This window comes from Coturnix japonica, chromosome 9, assembly GCF_054131305.1.
Source record: "Coturnix japonica strain WE chromosome 9, WE-NBRP24, whole genome shotgun sequence".
Classification (NCBI taxonomy): Eukaryota; Metazoa; Chordata; class Aves; order Galliformes; family Phasianidae; genus Coturnix; species Coturnix japonica.
The window spans coordinates 550,604-568,910 of record NC_140671.1 but is presented as its reverse complement, the minus strand read 5'-3'; the positions used below and the strand labels follow the sequence as shown (position 1 = coordinate 568,910).

The 18,307-nt window shown below is 48.4% G+C and overlaps 2 protein-coding genes across 4 annotated transcripts in view; one reads left to right on the top strand and one right to left on the bottom strand.

Annotated features, from left to right (window-relative positions):
* LOC107321056 (septin-2) overlaps positions 1-8,526 on the bottom strand; it is a 30,251-nt gene extending 21,725 nt beyond the window's left edge. For 2 of the 3 annotated variants that reach the window (XM_015877568.3, XM_085555472.1), the window contains exons 1-6: positions 8,463-8,526; positions 5,384-5,435; positions 5,190-5,289; positions 3,925-4,011; positions 3,186-3,309; positions 49-183 (exon numbers count right to left, since the gene is read on the bottom strand). In XM_015877568.3, the coding sequence (XP_015733054.1) occupies positions 49-183; positions 3,186-3,309; positions 3,925-4,011; positions 5,190-5,289; positions 5,384-5,410 (473 nt within the window). In that variant the 5' untranslated portion in view covers positions 5,411-5,435; positions 8,463-8,526. Of the gene's footprint in view, positions 1-48; positions 184-3,185; positions 3,310-3,924; positions 4,012-5,189; positions 5,290-5,383; positions 5,436-7,684; positions 7,786-8,462 lie in introns of all 3 variants that reach the window. The other variant, XM_085555471.1, reaches the window with a different exon arrangement.
* A 3,681-nt stretch (positions 8,527-12,207) lies between these two features.
* Positions 12,208-18,277, top strand: CLDN5 (claudin 5). Its single transcript, XM_015877569.3, has one exon. It carries the CDS (start codon positions 14,922-14,924, stop codon positions 15,570-15,572), a length of 651 nt encoding a protein of 216 aa, XP_015733055.2. The 5' UTR covers positions 12,208-14,921; the 3' UTR covers positions 15,573-18,277.
* The last annotated feature ends 30 nt before the right edge of the window (positions 18,278-18,307 follow it).

The following is an 18,307-nucleotide window of genomic DNA, read 5'->3' as shown; positions in this document are numbered from 1 at the left end:
ACTCACAAACACAATTTAACACCCTCAAATATAAGAGCTTTTTCTTACCCGTGCCCAAAGGGAGAGATGAAGTAAAAACAGCAGTGGACTCTATTGTCTATAATGTGGCGCCTGTTCAGCCCGCTCTCATCATGAAGGTATCTTTCAAACTGGTTGTCAATGTACTGGATGATCGTTTTGAAGCTGTTGTATGGCAGGGGGGAAGGAAGAGAATCATTGCAACTTAGCTTTAAAGTAACAAAAGTGAACAATGCAAAGGTAAGAACAATAGGAGAAAATCACGCTTTTGTTAAGATCTCTACTGTTAAAAAATTCAGTGTTGCAGCATCGCATCTATTATTGACAAAAAGTATTTAGATAATACAAAACGGAATTTTCAGAGCAGCCAATTGCCCATTTATGCCTACAGCTACTCTCAGTGCTGCTCTGACCACCTGGACAAAGAGTTCAAGAGCAAGTTCAAAGAAAAGCACTAACTACAGGGTAGGCAACAGAGACAGGAACACAGAACTGCCTGCTTTTTCTTCCCGGGGGCAGGGGCTAAGGATTTGCTTTTAAACCAGCTGACAGATGATATATCCTGGATATCCTCTTGCAACCCTGACCTGGAGCTAGGTTTCTATAGCTACCTATGGAAATCCTCGTATTCCAGTCCACTCGAATTAAATACAAACACATCTGAAAGTCACGCACCAAAGCATCACATGGCTTTGGCTATTTTTGTTACTTTACAGAATCCTTTTCTGTTGGCAAAGGAAAATAATTCCTACTTAGTTCAAAGCAAATTAAAATAAACCCTGTGGAGGTAAAGAAACACCAAACATGGTTATAGAGATTAATCAGCTACAATGAACGGTGGCTACAGAGAGAAAAGAAAACGCAATGCATTACTAAGAGGATTGTTTTAAGATATTCCAGAGCATGTAGACACCTGCAAACAACATCAGTGTAAAAGGACACTTTATATTAAGCACCGCAGGAGAAAGGAAATGAACACGCTGATGCAGATAAGATTAGGCCAATGACTGCACCACGAACATAACTTAAACTACGTGAGACAAAAAATAGGAGCAGAAAGCTTATGCTGAAAATTAGTATCTCAGTTGTGGGAAATTGAATATTCGGATGGAGAAATTAAGAAGACAAGAGAAAGCAGAGAAGAAGAATGAATAATAAGGAAGACAAACACAGTATGTTGGCAAATACTGTGGCAGGCAGAGAAGTTCAAACCCAGGATGAGCTGCACTAATAACAATGAAATAAACAAGCATGATGGAAGAAATCCTGGAGGGAACTTGATTTCTCATTGCTGAGCTCACTCCTGGATTTAGGAGGAATATATTCTACAATGGAGTTACACACACATTTCTCTTTGCAAAATTTGCACTGCTTTAATTCATCCTACAGAAGACAATACCGCACTACATGAATGCACTGATTGTGACCTACGTGCTACTTAGTATCTTCCTATCTAAATGTGTTGAAAAAGCACAATGTGTTTCATGTTCCTGTTGATCTTTAGACCCTTTTAGCTGGTGAAAGGTAACAAGGCTGAAGACACACAAATATTAGGACAGAAACCAAGCGCAAACAATGGGAAAGCAACTATCACACACTTCTCTGGCATTGCAATCAGTTTACATGCAGTTTTCTAGTTATAACAGCCACAATTTTCCCTATGAATGTGGTGTTAGTGTCCTGTACCTCCTGACTTCCGGGAAACACCTGGCTTATACCACAGTGCTATCATTACTTAGGAGGCAGCACATCCTGTATTGTAACAGCAACAACACAGCCACTGCATTTAAGAAGCCCACTGGGGGAAAATGAACAGTATTACCAAGCTGCCAAAACCCACAAAACACAGCTTAACATAAACCAAAATAAATACACAAATTAGCAGCGGACAGAAAGCAGTATCGAAAAAGAGCCCAGTACACTGTAACAAAGATGCAATCAGGCAAATCACCACCAATTCCTAACAAGTCCAGCCATAAACTTCTATTTTCATTTTTTTATGGTTATGGTTAACCATGGTTAGTGTTCACCTTTTCTTACTGCCTATTCAAATACCAAAGAAAATAACCTGTTTCAGAGATTTATTACAATGCATTCACTAATCATGCATTTCCCGATCCAAAACTGCAATGCCTCCAATCCTGGCCATCCAACCAACCATCTCCTAACTACTACCAGCATTTCTGCTGTGACAGAGCATATAGGAACCCTGACTGCAACTCCCGTCCTTGGAAGTCAAACTCTGTTAGAAAACCTACTCAGGAGAAAAGACATTTTGAAGCGGTGATAATTATTGCTGCCTCCCAGAAGCTTCATGCCAGTTTGATTTCTTATTTATCCCTTCAAAAATCAGCCTCGGGAAGATAATCACACTGGAAAACATGTGGACCACATAAACTGCAGCTCTGGGAAAAAAGTTTTTACCAAATACAGACTGCGATCAGCACCATCTACTGGTTAACTGTAACTGCAGCAAGTGCTCCGAAACAAAACTGAAGTTCCAGAACACAAACTTGCTGCTTCCTCTGGAGGGACAAGGAACGAAGGCAGTCACACAGCGTTAGTCTCAGCTACAGATTGAAACAGAGTCTACCCATCCGTGTTCCTATGACATCCTGTAAAGAGCAGACTGTCAAAATGACAGGATCACAGCCCAGTCTGAGCCCTTACGCATGACATAAGAATACACGTTTAGAGAGAGAAATCCAGAATTCAGTGATATTTTTATTTTCCATCAGTAAGTACTACTCGTTCCCATAATGTATGTTCATGTTTAAGAACTGTCATGGAAAACAAAGCATAGAACACTAAGTTATCCTACTGAGTCTGAATCATCACAGAATGATTTCTGTTTAGCAAGACTCAAAAAAGAAAAGGGAAAAAGTCTGAACACGTACGTCTCTAAGAAACATCTTAACAGAATAAACAAAGGGCATCAGAGCACAATCAGCAGGAAGAGCTCTGCGTAACACAATGCACGGGCGGCAGAGCTCCTCGCTGCAGCGGAAGGAAGCTCTGGTCAGCAGCGCACGAAATAAGCAAGGCCATGCTACTGTCCAGAAGGGCGTCCTAATGCTACTCCAGAAGTTAGATGACTTTTCATTCAATAACACTGGAAAAGTGGAAGGTAGAAAAACTACTAAGCAGGGCAGTATTTATGTACATACCAGTCCTGGCTGTTAATGGCATCTCCATAGCCTGGTGTGTCCACTACCGTTAAGCGCAGTTTCACTCCCCGCTCCTCTATCTCTACTGTAGAAGCTTCAATTTGAACCGTTCTCTCTATTTTCTCTAAAATAAAGGAACATTTTGACTGTTACTATTCTTACATTTCTATCAATGCTGCAGATACCCCTGAAAGAGAAAGCAATGAAGAAAACACGCAGCTTTCACTATAACCGTCAGGACAGAATATTCCGTAGAAAAAAATAGTCCAAATTCAACAAACAGAGAACCACAGTGAACCCAGAAAATCAGATTTGTTAGTGATAGTATGCAAAAAATAAAACAATATGAGGAAGTGTGCCAGATTCTTTGCCAAAAGGCATTGACACCTCTAATTAGGACTTCAGACTTCGCAGGTGAAAAACCAATAGAGGAAGTGGGGAATAGAGTAAAACCACATTTAAGTGTTCTAACATCTAAAATGTCTGCCATTTGTTTTTGCTCTGTAGGGTTGTTTTGTTGTTAGTTTTTTAAATAGAACCTGATGAATAAACAATAAACACTGAGTTTTTTAAAGGAGATACAAATGAGAAAACGATGGCTTAAGGACAAGCATTGGGAGATTAAAATACAGTAAAACTGTTTGAAGAAAGGGTCTCAAGGGTGAAGTTACCATCAGGATGAGAACTGTGAGATTTGCTAGAGATGTATGTGCTAAAGGAACAGAGAAACCACATTTACCTGCAGCTCCAGGAATATAACGCTCTGGATAAAGATCAGTCAGAAACAGACTGTTAATTAAAGTTGATTTTCCCAAGCCAGACTCACCTACAAACAAAATAATTCATATTATTCAGCATATACACTTTTTACTCCAGGCTTTTTTAAGCACCACCTCTTTCCCCAAGCCCACATAACAGAGGATCTGTCAGGATCCACCCAAGCTTTTGAGATAAAAACATCAAAGGTTCAGCCAAGCAGTTTTTAAAACACAGGAAAAACAATCCTTTAGTGTTTTCATAAATGCTGCCTGAAAATGCAAAGCTTACTGTTCTGAATTTCATAATAAAAGCTGAGAAGTCACCCAGCCCTTTAACTATGTAGAACCAGAGGTAGGTGGCTGTATTTCATGGAAACGTATTAAACCGGGAGCTGTAGCTCTCTTGATGAAAGTTTACTGAGCTTTGTCCCTGCTGGGACATTGACTGGACAGCACATGAACAAAGCAATGCCAAATTAGCTGTCAAGCTCTGCATCCCTGTAGTTAGGCAATGAGCTAATGAAAAAATCCTAAGAAAATCATTCAGAATTCAGTGAGAAGTTCCATCAATCTAGAATTTCAAGTCATACAAATGTCATCCTACATCAAAGCAGTAAAGTTAAACCTGTAAATGCAATTGTTAAATCTGAATTACAAAGTTATCTTCCTTTTTTTCCTAACTCAAGGCATCAGAAGAGCCAGCATTCAGAAGTGGCCATGCTCCCCTTGTACTTGAACAACACTAAACTCATTCTGTGTCAGCACAGCACATAACTTAGAATGGCTTTCTACCTAGAAGTCTTCCCATCAAAGGCTCCTACAGGTGCTCATTCGCAGAACAAGCAAATCAAAAGTTTATTTATGATGCCAGATTGAGTCAGCACAGAACAATAGAAAGCAGAAGAACAGAACCACCATTACAACAGAAAGACATCAGTGTGCATTCACATGTTCAGCTGTGGAAACCTGACAATAAGAAAGATTAGGCAACTATCCCTAACATCTGATGATGAGTCAGTGAGGATGTCCTGCTGGCACACAGTTATCGCCTTCAATCACTACAGATATCCCCTCCTATGAAACATGACAAATTGGAGATTGAGCCAGACAGAACAGTTCAGCGCTTTTCTCCTCTGTATGCTCATATATCAGTTGTTACCTTGGAAGATAAAGATGTCTGCGTGAAAGAATTATTTCATTTTGATGGTTAAAATCAGGAAAAAAAAATCCTAAACAAGCAACTTACCAACCACCATCAGTGTGAATTCAAAGCCCTTCTTCACAGATTTCCGGTGGACCTGGTTTGGTAGATTAGCAAATCCCACATAACCCGCTGAGTCTGAAAACTAACCAGAAAGAAACAGAGTTCAAACCACAGCTGCTTTCACAAGTTGGACAGATTCAAAGCACAGAACCCTGGCTGTGCAGCCATCTCCTTACCTTCACTTTTTCACCTGACTGAGACATGTTTCGTCACTCCAAGTGCCAGACACTGAAAAATAAAACACAGAGTAAGTGGTAGTTGATGTCATTATTAACTTTGAGCTGATTGATCGCATACAAACACCAGCTTTTATTCTAGTAGAATGAAACGTAGAAGAACAGCATTCTTTTTCATCCTGTTTTTACCCTTTCCACAGATACATTACGTTTTTTCTCTTAACAACAGCTTACAAATAGCAGACACTATTTTATCAGTTGTCTAAAAAGCACCTAAAGGTGACGTGAGGATTATGGTGGCATAAGAAGTTCCCAGGCACTGGGACACTTGCGGGCTACAAAGTTACTTTCAGGCACACTGAAGCACTTTCCCTGAACATTAAGGGGATGCTGCAGAACCACAGTGCTCAGCTCATCCACAACGGGCGTGAAATCTGAACCTGATCTGAGGGACCCCCATAAGTAACTGCAGTTTCGACATCCAGGAGAGCTGTGTTTTGGCAAGCCTTTATCTCCTTCCTGAAGGATGTTAGCTGCAGTACAGCTGAGTTACCACGGCAATGCGAGGCCCTTTCAATCAGTGCTGCCACAGAGCCCTCGCAGGAGGTGAAGCAGTGGAAGGAGCACTTCACAGCTCGCCTTGCTGCCAGCACAGCCCTTGGCCTGGGAAGCAGGAAGTGACCTACGCAGCACCTGTGAGCTCTGACAAATGCCTTCCTGTCCGGCAGCACAGGCCATCCCAGCAGGATGCAGCACAGCTTCTGGCAGCGCCTGCTTGACAGTCAAACCCCGGCAGAGAAACACCAAGCTCTGGGCTGAAGGAAAGGCCTAAGTTAGCATCAGTGCACTCTGAGCTTTAAAGGAAACACATCTTCAACTTCCACACATTTAACTTGTCCTGGAACAGACACAGCCCTACAGACACAGCTGCACTGACACAAAGACAAGGTACAGTTGTGTAACAAGTGCATCGGCAGCACCACTTTGGTTGCCAAGGCCTGCAGCCACATTCTAGCAGGACTAGCAGAAGGACAGCTAAGCTAGAGAATATCCAACAAATTCAACTTTCCAACAGTGGATCTCATAGCAACAGCTCATTCTGGAGCTCAGTGAATTCCCCTCCAACATAACGTGCTGCTCAGCAGCCACAGCACTGGGTGGCACCGCAACGAGCCACAGCCAATGTGGGCATGGCAGCCTGCTGCCCTCTGCAAGGAAATGGGGCTGCAGTGAGAGAGAGAAAGGGGAAGGAAAGTGGGTCATTTCCTCGGTTCCTGTCAGGATGCAGGCAGCTCTCAGGAACACACAGTCTGGGACTTTCTTAGTGTTAAGCAGCACAAAGAAAACGCTCTGACAAGTACCCAAGGAGCCTTTCCGTACACGGCTATTAACAACATTGTAAAACAATGGCTCTGCGGTGATCTTAGCCATCCCTGCAGCAGAACGGCCACCCCGATTCACTCAGTGAGTCACCTTTCTTCTCATCTGAGTTCATGTTCCTTTGGTTCTCTTGTAAAAGCACACATTACAATCAAGCACGGCAGCACAGGAAGCAGCAACGTAAGCAGATGTCCAAGCGCTGAACATGGCTTTGGCACCAGCAACAGAAATTCTGATGGCTGATCTGAGCCACAAACAGACAGAAGAACAAGGACAGCTCCATGGAGCATCACCTGCTGGGTCCTCACCCGTGGCACCAGCCCTCACAGCATGCAAAAATGAAAACACTGAAAAACTTGGTCTCTGAATTGGTATTTGGTGCACAGAAGTTTCACATATTGTTATTTTTGACACTGCATTCATCCAATGACACACCATAACACGTTCGCTTTGCTACTGGGAAGGCAACGCTGTTCATCAAAGCCAATAATGCTTCTATGTCCTTAAAAGCTCTGCTGATCATCAAACCAGCAGTAGAGGAACTTTCACACTAAAAATGCAGCGTGTTACACCTCTGTGACTTGGCAGCGTGTATACGCACAGCAGAGGGATGCAAGGAGTCAGCAACTAAGAGGGAAGAATGGTGTGTGAGCTCCGTTATTAACAGGAAATGGGCTGGAGAAAGTGAATGCAGCTCCAGCTCTGATCCGAGGTGTTCTGTGGAGGGGTCAGTTCTAGTGGTAACACACTGCCCTGGACACCTCACTTTCTCATTGTTATTTCAGCGAACGCCATCACACAGAAGGCACAAAGGAGGCATCAGTTGTGCTCGCATTAAGGGTTTGTTTCAGCTGTTATGTGTTTCCTACACAAGCAGCTATTGGCAGCATTTCCCACAGTTACTGCACCAAAGAACAATACCGTAAGTCAGTCTGCACACACAATGGGCTCCTTAAAGTCAGTTCAGTGAATGACCACGATACCAGCGGGGTAACACAGCGAGCTCACCTGCAGCCACACACCTACGAGAAGCAAAACCGTGGGAATATACGACAAATGAACCGTTAACACACAACAAACGGACACCTCGCTATCTTTATCCTTCTGCATTTAGTCCCGCGGTACCGCACCGCGGACGTGCAGACGCTCCAACCTCGTGCCCCGGGAGCTGCGGGCACGGCCGGCCCGGCGCGGTTCTGGCTGCCCAACTGCGGGCCGAGCTGCTGCGAGAGCGATTACAGCAGCCCAACGACGGCCAAGAAATGCAGCCCGGCCGGCACGGTACGGTACGGCACGGCACTGCGGGCAGACGGGAGCGGGCACGAAGCGGCACGGACAAGGGGCACGGCGGCACGGGACGGAGCGCTAACCGGGACCGAGGGCTAACCGGGACTGAGCGCTAACCGGGACTGAGCGCTAACCGGGACTGAGGGTAACCGGGACTGAGGGTAACCGGGACTGAGGGTAACCGGGGTTGAGGGTAACCGGGACTGAGCGGCAGCCCGGGGTAGGCCCAGGCGCTGCTGGCGGGCCCCAGTTCCGAGGGGCTCAGGGCCGGGCCTGCCGCGCTGCAATGCCGACGGCCCCGGGCCGGCTGCGAGGGCGGGCAGCGACCGCCCGGTGCACACAGGCCGCCCGGTGCACACAGGCCGCCCGGTGCACACAGGCCCCGCCCGGCCGCTCCCCGTGCCGTCCTTACCTCAGCCCGGTGCCGCGCTGACAGGCCTCACCCGCCGCCTCCGCCCGCGGGCCGCTCGCATCCCACACGCCACCGCGGCCGGGCGGCTCTATGGTTGCGGGGCGGGCAGAGCGGCGCCGTGTCTGCAGGGGCGGCCCGCGATGGCGGCCCGCGATGGCGGCCTGCAGCTCGGAGCCGCTCGTTGTGCCGCTCACGGCGCTGCCGCCCGCTGCCCCTCGCTCCGGTCGTAGCGCCCCGATTCACCCGCACGAACGTCTCGGTTCCGGGCTGTCGGTCCGGGCTGCAGCGGGGGCACAGCTCGCAGGTTCTGGAGCCAGGGAGGACTCACGTGTAGGAACCCAGAGCACCGGCGATACCCGCAGTGCGGTCACGGAGCACAGCGCTGTGTGATGCCGGAGGACACGGGACCGGTGAATGAAAGCACTGACAAAGGCACAGGGCCTGGATTCAGCCCCGTGCCCAGCAGTGCCACAGTCGCACTATGGACGGCAGGTTTTGCAGGTGATCTATAGGATGTCAGGCAAACCTTCTGCCTCCACACCTCAATTACCACAAAGCACATTTCTGTTCTGTCTGTGTTTGTATCCATTAAGCAAATGAGGTCACGATTCTCAACAGGGAGACGTGGCAGTGAAAGATGCTGCTGGAGGCAGCTGGCGCTGTTTGCTGACTCCCATCACAGCATCATGTGAGCATTGATGGGATCTGAGTAACAGCGAGACAACAGCCCAAGGAACAGCAGCCGGGGCCCATCTCCCAGCACAACAAGCGCCGTGACAGTGCAACGTGCTGCTCAGCACCTGCAGGGATTTCAATTGCCATTTCAGGTCATTCCATAGACATCTGTAGGTGTTTTGCACTATCACCAATGGAACAGCAGTGGCCATTTTTCTTTCTTTCGCTAAATCTGAACCCTGGTGCACAAAGTATTTCATACGTAATTTGCTATTACAAATAAATGGTCTAATTTCCTGGGTAAAGGAACAGATTTGCATGGACAGTACTAGATAAGAGCCCAGCACAGCTACTGAGTCCAGGGGAAGTGAGAGCTTTCCCGTCATTGTTACTCCTTTCATCTGACCATCTTCAGTGCGATGGATGAGCAGTTCCCAGGCCTTTAAATGCCCCAGAACTGACTGGTGCAGGTGAAGCAGACACTGACCAGCTCACACACAAAGGGCTCAGGGCAGTCACAGTCCTCCCCGAACTGCCCGGCCGCACCATCGTGCGCCATGAGGGCGGGAGCACAGCTCAGCCGTATGGTGCTGCAGAGCAGATGCCTGGGGACAGATAACAGCAGCTCTGTGCCTGGGCATCCTCCCGGCTTCCGGCCGCTTCCTGCAGCACAGCCTTTATCCTGAGGGTTTTCTCTTCCTTGAATGTTCTTTGTTTCTTTTTGAACCATCCCAGCTTTTGGCATGAGGAGCATCCTGTGACAATGAGCTCCGCAGCACAATTGCAATGTACTTCTGTTGTTTGGAAAGATGTTATGAGAGTTGTTATGAAACTGCAGAAACACCGAGCAGCAGAACTGGAACTATTCAGTGTGTGTAATCTGTGATTGAGAAAAGCTGCACTGTGACACTGCACAATGTGTGGCCACAAAACACGTTCTACGTCCTTGCTGCTCTTAGAAGAGATAGAAGACAGGATCATGTTGAAGAGTTCCCAGATGGGAAATAGAAATAGGAATGCAGAATCCTTTTCATTTCCATCCCGTTTCTCACAGCCTGGAGCTCCAGGACCCAACTTTCAGGAATAAAAACCCAACGGCTGCATGCTGTGCATGGTGTCATCTATTAAGGGGTCAGCAGGAAAAAAGTCCTTTGAACGCAGCTGCACTGTGCGGCATTAATCTCATGTGCAGAGGAGGTGCCCAGACCTCTCCCGTGTGCTGTGAATCTCAGGTTTCCTGGGACGCTTGAGGGATGCAGCACGTTTCCCATCATTGACTGTGAAGAGTTTTCACTTATCTCCAAGGTCACGTTTTTATTAATTACTTCCAACATCTGCAATGTATATTTAAAACAATGACATTTGTCCTTGCTGACGCTGTTCTTTACCAAATGACATCTGATGTGATTTCCCAACAATTACGTGGGAAAGAGATTGGTCTACCAGAACCTGCCTCGCCACAATCCGTGGAAGGAGGCGAACTCTGGGAGAGGACAAAATTAAACTACAGTTCTCCAGATAGGAAACATAACATAGAATGGATTCTTGAGTGTGAAACAATGTATATTTCCTATAGTTCTTTTCTCCCTGCCTGCCCAAGCTTTGATATGTTCTCAACAGCCACGGCATAAATGAGAAGCATTACACTGCTTTACTCTCAATGTAGGGTGCAGGCCAGCCAGAATTCCCCGCTTCTGGCTCCCTGACAGTGCCAGTGGGCGATCCATAAGAGAAAGCCCAGGCAGGGCAAGGACTAGCATAGGGCCAGGGTAGCTTTGTTTAGAAAGCGAATACAGCAGCAAGCATGTGAGGGTTGGAAGCAGATCTGTCATCTCTTTCATCCATTTTTGCAACTACCTATATTTGTTTCCTTCCCTTCTTCCATATGAGTCTTCTCACATTACCACTGAGGGTGAGGAGTAGCGTGGGCATGTTTCTCCATCCCAAAGATCAGCAGCAACACTTGTACTAAAATAAGTTGTCGGATGCTCCTTTGTTAGTGCTGGTCATACGGTATTTATGGTCCCTCTTGCAAAATGCTGGTGCTGTACTTAGATCACTTTTTCTTTGCTCAATATATCAACAAACCAAGGGAGTGGCAATTCCATCTTCTTTCCAAATTAAAGGAAGCTGAGATAAATCTGATGGGGAAATCCTGTACTTTCATTTTGTAATCAGCCCATCATTTGACAAGGATTCATTCTTACATCTCAACTTTCTGATGTGTCACTCTGGCCTGAAGATGTGCTGGCGCTGTTGCTGTGCAGGGACTTCATGGAGGCCCACTTCTCTGCAAGGCACAGAACGTGAACTCAGGCTCCAACCAATTCTTTTCTGGGAGAAACAGTTTCATTTTGAAGGATAATTCAGAAAGGAGTAATCTTGACTAATACAGAATAACTTAATTAACGATCTATCTGTAATAGGATTCCTGATTCTTCACTTTTGCTTCTGTCTGATTCAAAAGCGATGGTAAGTCATCTTGAGATCTTTGATTTCATCTTTTGACTCATTCCTGTCACATCCACACAAACAATATGATTACAATGTGTGTGTAGAAGCTTGACACCAAATGACATTTTCTTGTCTTCCTGATGCTTAACATTTCAGGAGTGAGACGGAGCAGAAGCAGTCTATACTTCAGGTCCCAAAAGGCAAATCTGTCTGAACACAGCCAGCAGAATGCTTTGGGGCTGGGCACCGCAGTTCTGTGCCATGGGCCAGGGTTCACACAAAGGCACAATCAGTGCTGGACCCTGGAGCCTGGAGCCCCTCAGCAGCCCTCCCAGTTACTCTGTGCCTGGTGTTTGTCCTGATCATGTCAGGAAAAGCATGAACACACAATTGCTTCTAATCCCAAAGCCCCTCTCACTATAGTATGGTTTCTGTGCATTGTTCTCACTTTGAATACCACTTCCGCCCATTTTCACAGGCTGCAAAGCCCCCTCTGCATCCCCCCAGGATGATTTAATAAATACATAACTGGAACAGTAATGGATGTGGTAACATAAATGGTAATTTGTTAACGACTTACTTTGCTTCAAGAACATCATGTCTTTGAATTGAGATGAATGCAGACTTTATTAACGTGGATTTCAGTTACAAGTAATGATTTATTTACTTAATATCCCAGGCAAATGCTGCTTTGTGTTCACTTTTAAGAAACTGAACCTTTTCATTCTGGGGAGCTTCAGTTCATTCCCAGTGCTGTGACATTAACACCATCAGAAGTCACAGCCTGATGATGCTGAGGGGGTCCTGAGCCCCCCCACAGCTGTGTCCATGAAGCCACCTGCAAGTGGAACTGGAGCAGTGAGCGCTGGGAGCCTGCACAAAGAGATCTCATTTTCAGCACTGAGGAATAATTATAAATGGTGTGGCCAGGATAAAAGGCAGATCCTGGGTAGGAAAAGGGAACACACGCAAGAAGCGGTTGTGCCAGGAATGGAAATGCCTCTTTAAGCAGAAATGTTGGTTTACCCTGTGTTTGCTAAGCATGCACTGCCCCAGAGAAATAAAACTCATGGATTAGGTGACTTGGAGGAATCAGTTGCTTGGTAACAGGTACAAGGTGAAGGTGGGGTGAGGGCTGAGGAGGTGAAACAAGCCATGCACTGCTTCCCTTCCCAGCACGCAGCCCCAGCAGCTGCACGGCCCCACGAGTGCCTGGGCAGCACATAGGCCACGTATCAGAGGAAACTACATTTCTGTGCTCCTGGGCAAGTGGCAAGGGTGGGGCTTCCCTGTGCTTCCAGGCTAAGATAACTGGCTTTTCTTCCCCCCCTTTTTAATTGTTCTTCTGAGGTTTCTACATAACTGTTATTATCACCATAAATACAGACGTTGCTCAGTCTCAGCTTGCCTTCCGGGTTTCCTCCTGTGCACCTCTGAGGTATCTCTGTCTCTGTGGTCAGTTCATTTGCACAGTCCCCTCTTGCTGACTTACTGCAAGCAGCCTCAGCCTGACAGAGCACAGCCCCAGTCACACATTCCTGCTGGACTTGCAGGCTGGAATTCACTGTTTTACATAATTGAAGTAGGCTGTACGTACTTCATATACAGCTGGTAGAGGAGAACCCCCGGGCTCCATTTACCAGGCAGCCTCTGTTAGGAAGACGTTTTCCATGCTAGAAATGTTTACAGCTCCTCAGTCAGAGCTAATTGACGACAGGCTGCTGCTGTCACAGACTGCCATGTCCACATCACGATGCTCCACAAAGCTGATGATCTTTTGATTCATTCTTTTGGGTGTCTCGTGGCTAAATTTCACCTTCCTGTTGGGATAACAGTAAGTTGAAAGGCCACGTCCCACCGGCTGTGACCATCCGCCATCCTCGTGCTACCAGCACTTGGGACCTCTGCACAAGGTTCCTCAAAGCTCTGCCAGATGCAGGCAGGGCATCGCTCAGTGCCAGCTCATTGGTCATGTCCTCAGTTGTTGATACCTGTGATCCTTTTAACTTCTGCCCTATCATTTCTTGCTCCTCTGCTTCACACATGGACTTGTTCATTTTCATCACAAACCTTTTTTCATCTCCGTGATTTCCTGTGTACTAGAAAGATCCTTTGGGCTAAATGAAACCAAATAATCTACCCAGATCAGTTCTCAGTGCCCAGCGAGCAGAACTTCCAGTTTTGCTTACAACATTTTAACTTCTTTAAGAGAAACAAAAGCAGTCCATGCTGATATCAAAACGAGCCCCCTCAACACACCCAGCAGAGCACTGCCGGACTGCAGCTGCTTGTGAGCGCAGCGAGGCAGCAGGTGAGATCTTTTCCTCCTGCAGCTGTAACAGCAGCACTTAAGCACAGATGCTCGCCAGCCCATCGGGCTGTGTGCTGCTGGGCAGGCAGACTGCTGGAATGAACCAGGGCTTGAATCAAGATGTGTCTGCAGGACGCCTGTGGTCCATGAGGATACTGCAATGATGTGTGGACTAATGATGGAACCTCTTGCAAAAGTTCTGTTTGTGATGCTGAGCCTGTAGACACACCATGAAGATTCAAATGTACTTGAGCAATTAAACAGTAAAAGTGAAGTTGGAAATCTTCATGGCAACATATCTAAATAGGTTGCCTCGCTCTTGGCTTTGCTATCAAACCACTTTCCTGACTGATACCACTAACCTTAATTATCCTTAATTGTGGTACAGATAGATGGTGTGCAAACTCGACTGCACAAAACCCTTTCATTCCCTGGGTGGTTCCTGTTGCTGGCTTACACTTTTCCCTGTCACAGTGCCCAGTGGATACATATGATCTGGCCGGTCAGTCTGTTACGAATGGATCAGTTCGGCTCTGATAACTGGGTCACCCACGCCGCTGTGCACCCCGACAAGACCCATGCAAAGGGTTAGCAGTGGACTTAATCAGTAGGCAGGGAACGTAGAAATAGCGGCACTAAAAGGAAGAAATCCGACTGGCCCAAATCCTTCAGGTTTTCCCTGCCAGCTCCGCAGGGAGTGAGGGGCGGAGAGTGGGGGGCGAGCGGAGCAGCGCTCGTCCATCGGGGTAGGAGCCCTCGGAGCGAGGGCTGAGGGCTGCGCGGAGCTCCGCTCCCCGGGCGGGGGTTACAACGTCCGCCAATGGCCGGGCAGGGTCCCCCCTCCGCGGGAAGGGCCGGGCCGGGAGCGGGGCGGGCGGTGGGAGGGCGCCCGCGGCTGCTCATATAGCGCTGCCCGGCGCGGCGCCGCTCACAACGGCTCGGCAGTTGCGCCCGGGGCCGGAGCCGCGGAGCCGCCGTTCTTTCCCCGCAGGTTTCCGAGGAGCAGCGGCAGCGGCGGCATGACTTCGGCGGCGGTGGAGATTCTGGGGCTGGGGCTGGGCATCCTGGGCTGGGTGGGGGTGATCCTGGCCTGCGGGCTGCCCATGTGGCAGGTGTCAGCCTTCATCGACGTGAACATCGTGGTGGCGCAGACCATCTGGGAGGGGCTGTGGATGAACTGCGTGGTGCAGAGCACGGGGCAGATGCAGTGCAAGGTGTACGACTCCATCCTGGCGCTGCGGCCCGAGGTGCAGGCGGGCCGGGCGCTCACGGTCATCGTGGCGCTGCTGGGGCTGGTGGCGCTCATGGTGACCGTGGTGGGCGCGCAGTGCACCAACTGCATCCGGCCCGGCAAGATGAAATCCCGCATCGTGATCGCCGGAGGGACCATCTACATCCTCTGCGGGGTCCTGGTCCTCGTCCCGCTCTGCTGGTTCGCCAACATCGTCATCAGCGACTTCTACGACCCCTCCGTGCCGCCGTCCCAGAAGCGGGAGATGGGCGCCGCGCTGTACATCGGCTGGGCGGCCACGGCGCTGCTGCTGTTCGGGGGCTGCCTCATCTGCTGCTGCTCCTGCTCGCAGCGCGACGAGACCTCCTTCCCGGTCAAGTACTCGGCGCCGCGGCGACCCACCTCCAACGGCGAGTACGACAAGAAGAACTACGTGTGAGCGGGGCCGCCCGCTCCGCCCGGCCGTGCGGGCACACGGACAGACGGCGCCGCCGGCCGGGAGCGACTGCGGTGAGCTCGGCCCACGGGAGCCGCGCCGCCCTTCGCCCCGGAGCCCGGACAGCGGCACCGCCGCGATGCTGGAGCGGAGTCGGGAGTGTTGGGGAGCCGCCGGTGCCTCTGTGCGCTGCCGGGCCGCCGTGCGTGCCCTGCCGGGGAGGAGAAGCTTCCCTTCTTCGTTCTGTGTCCTGAAAACCTGCAGCTGACTGACTTCTGCCACGGCTTTAACTGGTTCAGGTTTTTCCTTTTGTTCTTTGTGGGCAACTAAACTCGGGTTCCCATCTGAAAGACAGTCCTAACCTCGGTCCTTATTCATGCAGGCAAATAACCGTTTGGAGAAAGGCTCGTCATTGTGTTCCGTTGTTTTGGGCCCTCAAAGAAGCGCGCTGCTCTGTGCGCCTTTGAGACTTCTGAAGTGATTTCAGATAGCGGCTGTTGCTTAGCAGAGAACAAAACCCATTACTGCAGGTTCTCCATCACTTCCCCGTCAGCTTCTGTTCTTGTACTTGAATACGAACTCATTGCAGGTCGCCATTTACAGGAGGACTAAATGCAGAGACCTGGGAGATCTTAGTGCCCCGGTCCCAGCAGGGCATCCCTCTGGCCCCTCGTCTGTGCTACAGGAGACTGGAAACATCTTTCCCCCTCTCGTGATGCTTAGGCTATCAGAGGCTTCGTGGCCTTCTTGAGCGCTGCTCGCTGCCAATTCTGAATCACATGTGCTCAGCTGGACATACACATGCTCGGCTCCCCACTGTAACTTTGGTAACCTGCACTTGCCTTAATTTAATTAATCGGGCTAGAAGACTTTATCCAAATATCTTCACTGAGACCGTGCAGTGGGGGGGGAGATGGGAGGTTATGGCTGCTACAGCCCTCACAGCTCCTGGTTGCACTGCAGACCAGGAGGATGGTGCTCTGGGCAATGTAACTCACTTTCTGAGCTGTTAAACCTCACAGCAGCCTGGATTATTAACACGTACCTTTCCCTCCTATGCTGCACACAAAAAAACCCAACACCAACAGAAGTGCCAGAGGGGTGGTGTGATGCTCTCATACAAACTGTTGAGAAGGTGAAACCCCTTCCTTGTAGCACCAAATTGAGACAGAACGCTGCTGCAGGCTGCGGCGGCACCGTGCTGCCACAAGGAGCCCCCTGCCAACAGGGACAGGGGAACGGTGCTGTGAGTACACAGGGCTCCCACAGCACCCCCCGCTCTGCACTGACTCTTACAGTCCCTGCTGATGCTCAGACATCAGGCTGACCATTCCTGGGCGTTGTGACAGATGTACATTGACTGTCCTTGCTTTGCGTAGCAAACTTAAAACCCCAGCAGTACCAATCTATACACGGATCTGAAAGAGGAAAGAGACTAAAGCCCCCACAAACACAGATGCTGAGCACAACATTTCCCCTTATTAAGATAACTGCTTTTGTTTTCAAGCACACACATTGCAGGGTCTGCACCCCGCAGACAACAGCAAGTGGGACCGTATGTCCGGGATCAGCTTTGCTCTACAAAGAGGTGCCGTTCTTGTACAGGTTGCAATTAAATAAAACCTAAGATGTTGTTATGATGGGATATGTAGTTTTGGTACAAGAATGAAATACTCCATATTTCATCGGTGCAACTTTTTTTTTTAACCAGTGTCACCTTGTAAACAGTAAATGTATTTAAGTGCATAATATTCTGCAAGAAATCTACCAAAGTTGGCTATAACGGTTTGGTGCCTTTATTTGTTTCACAGTTATTTTCTTTGTATTTTAAATGCTACTGTCCAACTGTCTCTGTGAGCCAGCCCCTGCCTACAGCCACCTCACAGCACCCCCAGCCCTCTGCTGACAAGAAAGGAGAGTCAGCGGATATTAGCTCGAATCCTGCAGGCTTCACTTTGAATTGGTGCGATCTGCTAAAATAATGGGATTTGTCTCAAATGGAAGAATGACCAATAACCCGCAGCCCGGCAGGTTGGCCTGCGTGGGGTTTCACCTCTGAGCCTTCAAAGTGCTGCTGGATTTGGGCACTGAGCAGACAGCAGAATTTCTGCCTGTTCCCTGCAGGTATTTACCATCACATCAGAAATGGTGTGCAGGGGGTGGGACAGAGAGAAGCACAGCCCTCCACATGGAATCATTTTAGCAAGCCAAAATTCTTGATAGCTTCATGACATGTCAGGGCTGGGTCCACTGAAAACCAAATCTGAAACAACTGCACAACCCGACCTCATGGAAGAAGCCAGTGCTAACTGTGTATGTGTTAGTAAACAAACCCTCATCCAATCCTAAACATCTCTCGTTGCTGATGTGTCAAATCCACAGGTCATAGGGTAGTGTCCAACAACATCCATTCAAAAGAATAACTGCACGTTATCTCATCCTTCAGCATACTTATGTGTTGCATCACCTCACAAGAAACAAAATGAACAACCACCCATGTGAACGTTGCTACCACCATCGCTGGCTTCAGGGCACAAATTGGGTTCTTTTGCATTGTTTTGTTTTCTGAGAGCAAAGATCTAGTCCTGAAGCTTAGGAACTGAAAGCCTGAACCTCATCCCAATGGAAATAAAGTTCTATAGCACTTGTTTTGATTTTATATTTATAAATCCTCATAAAAATAAAAACATCTCAACCAACCCCCAAAAGGAGTCGCTCTTTATGAAAGGCAGGGGATG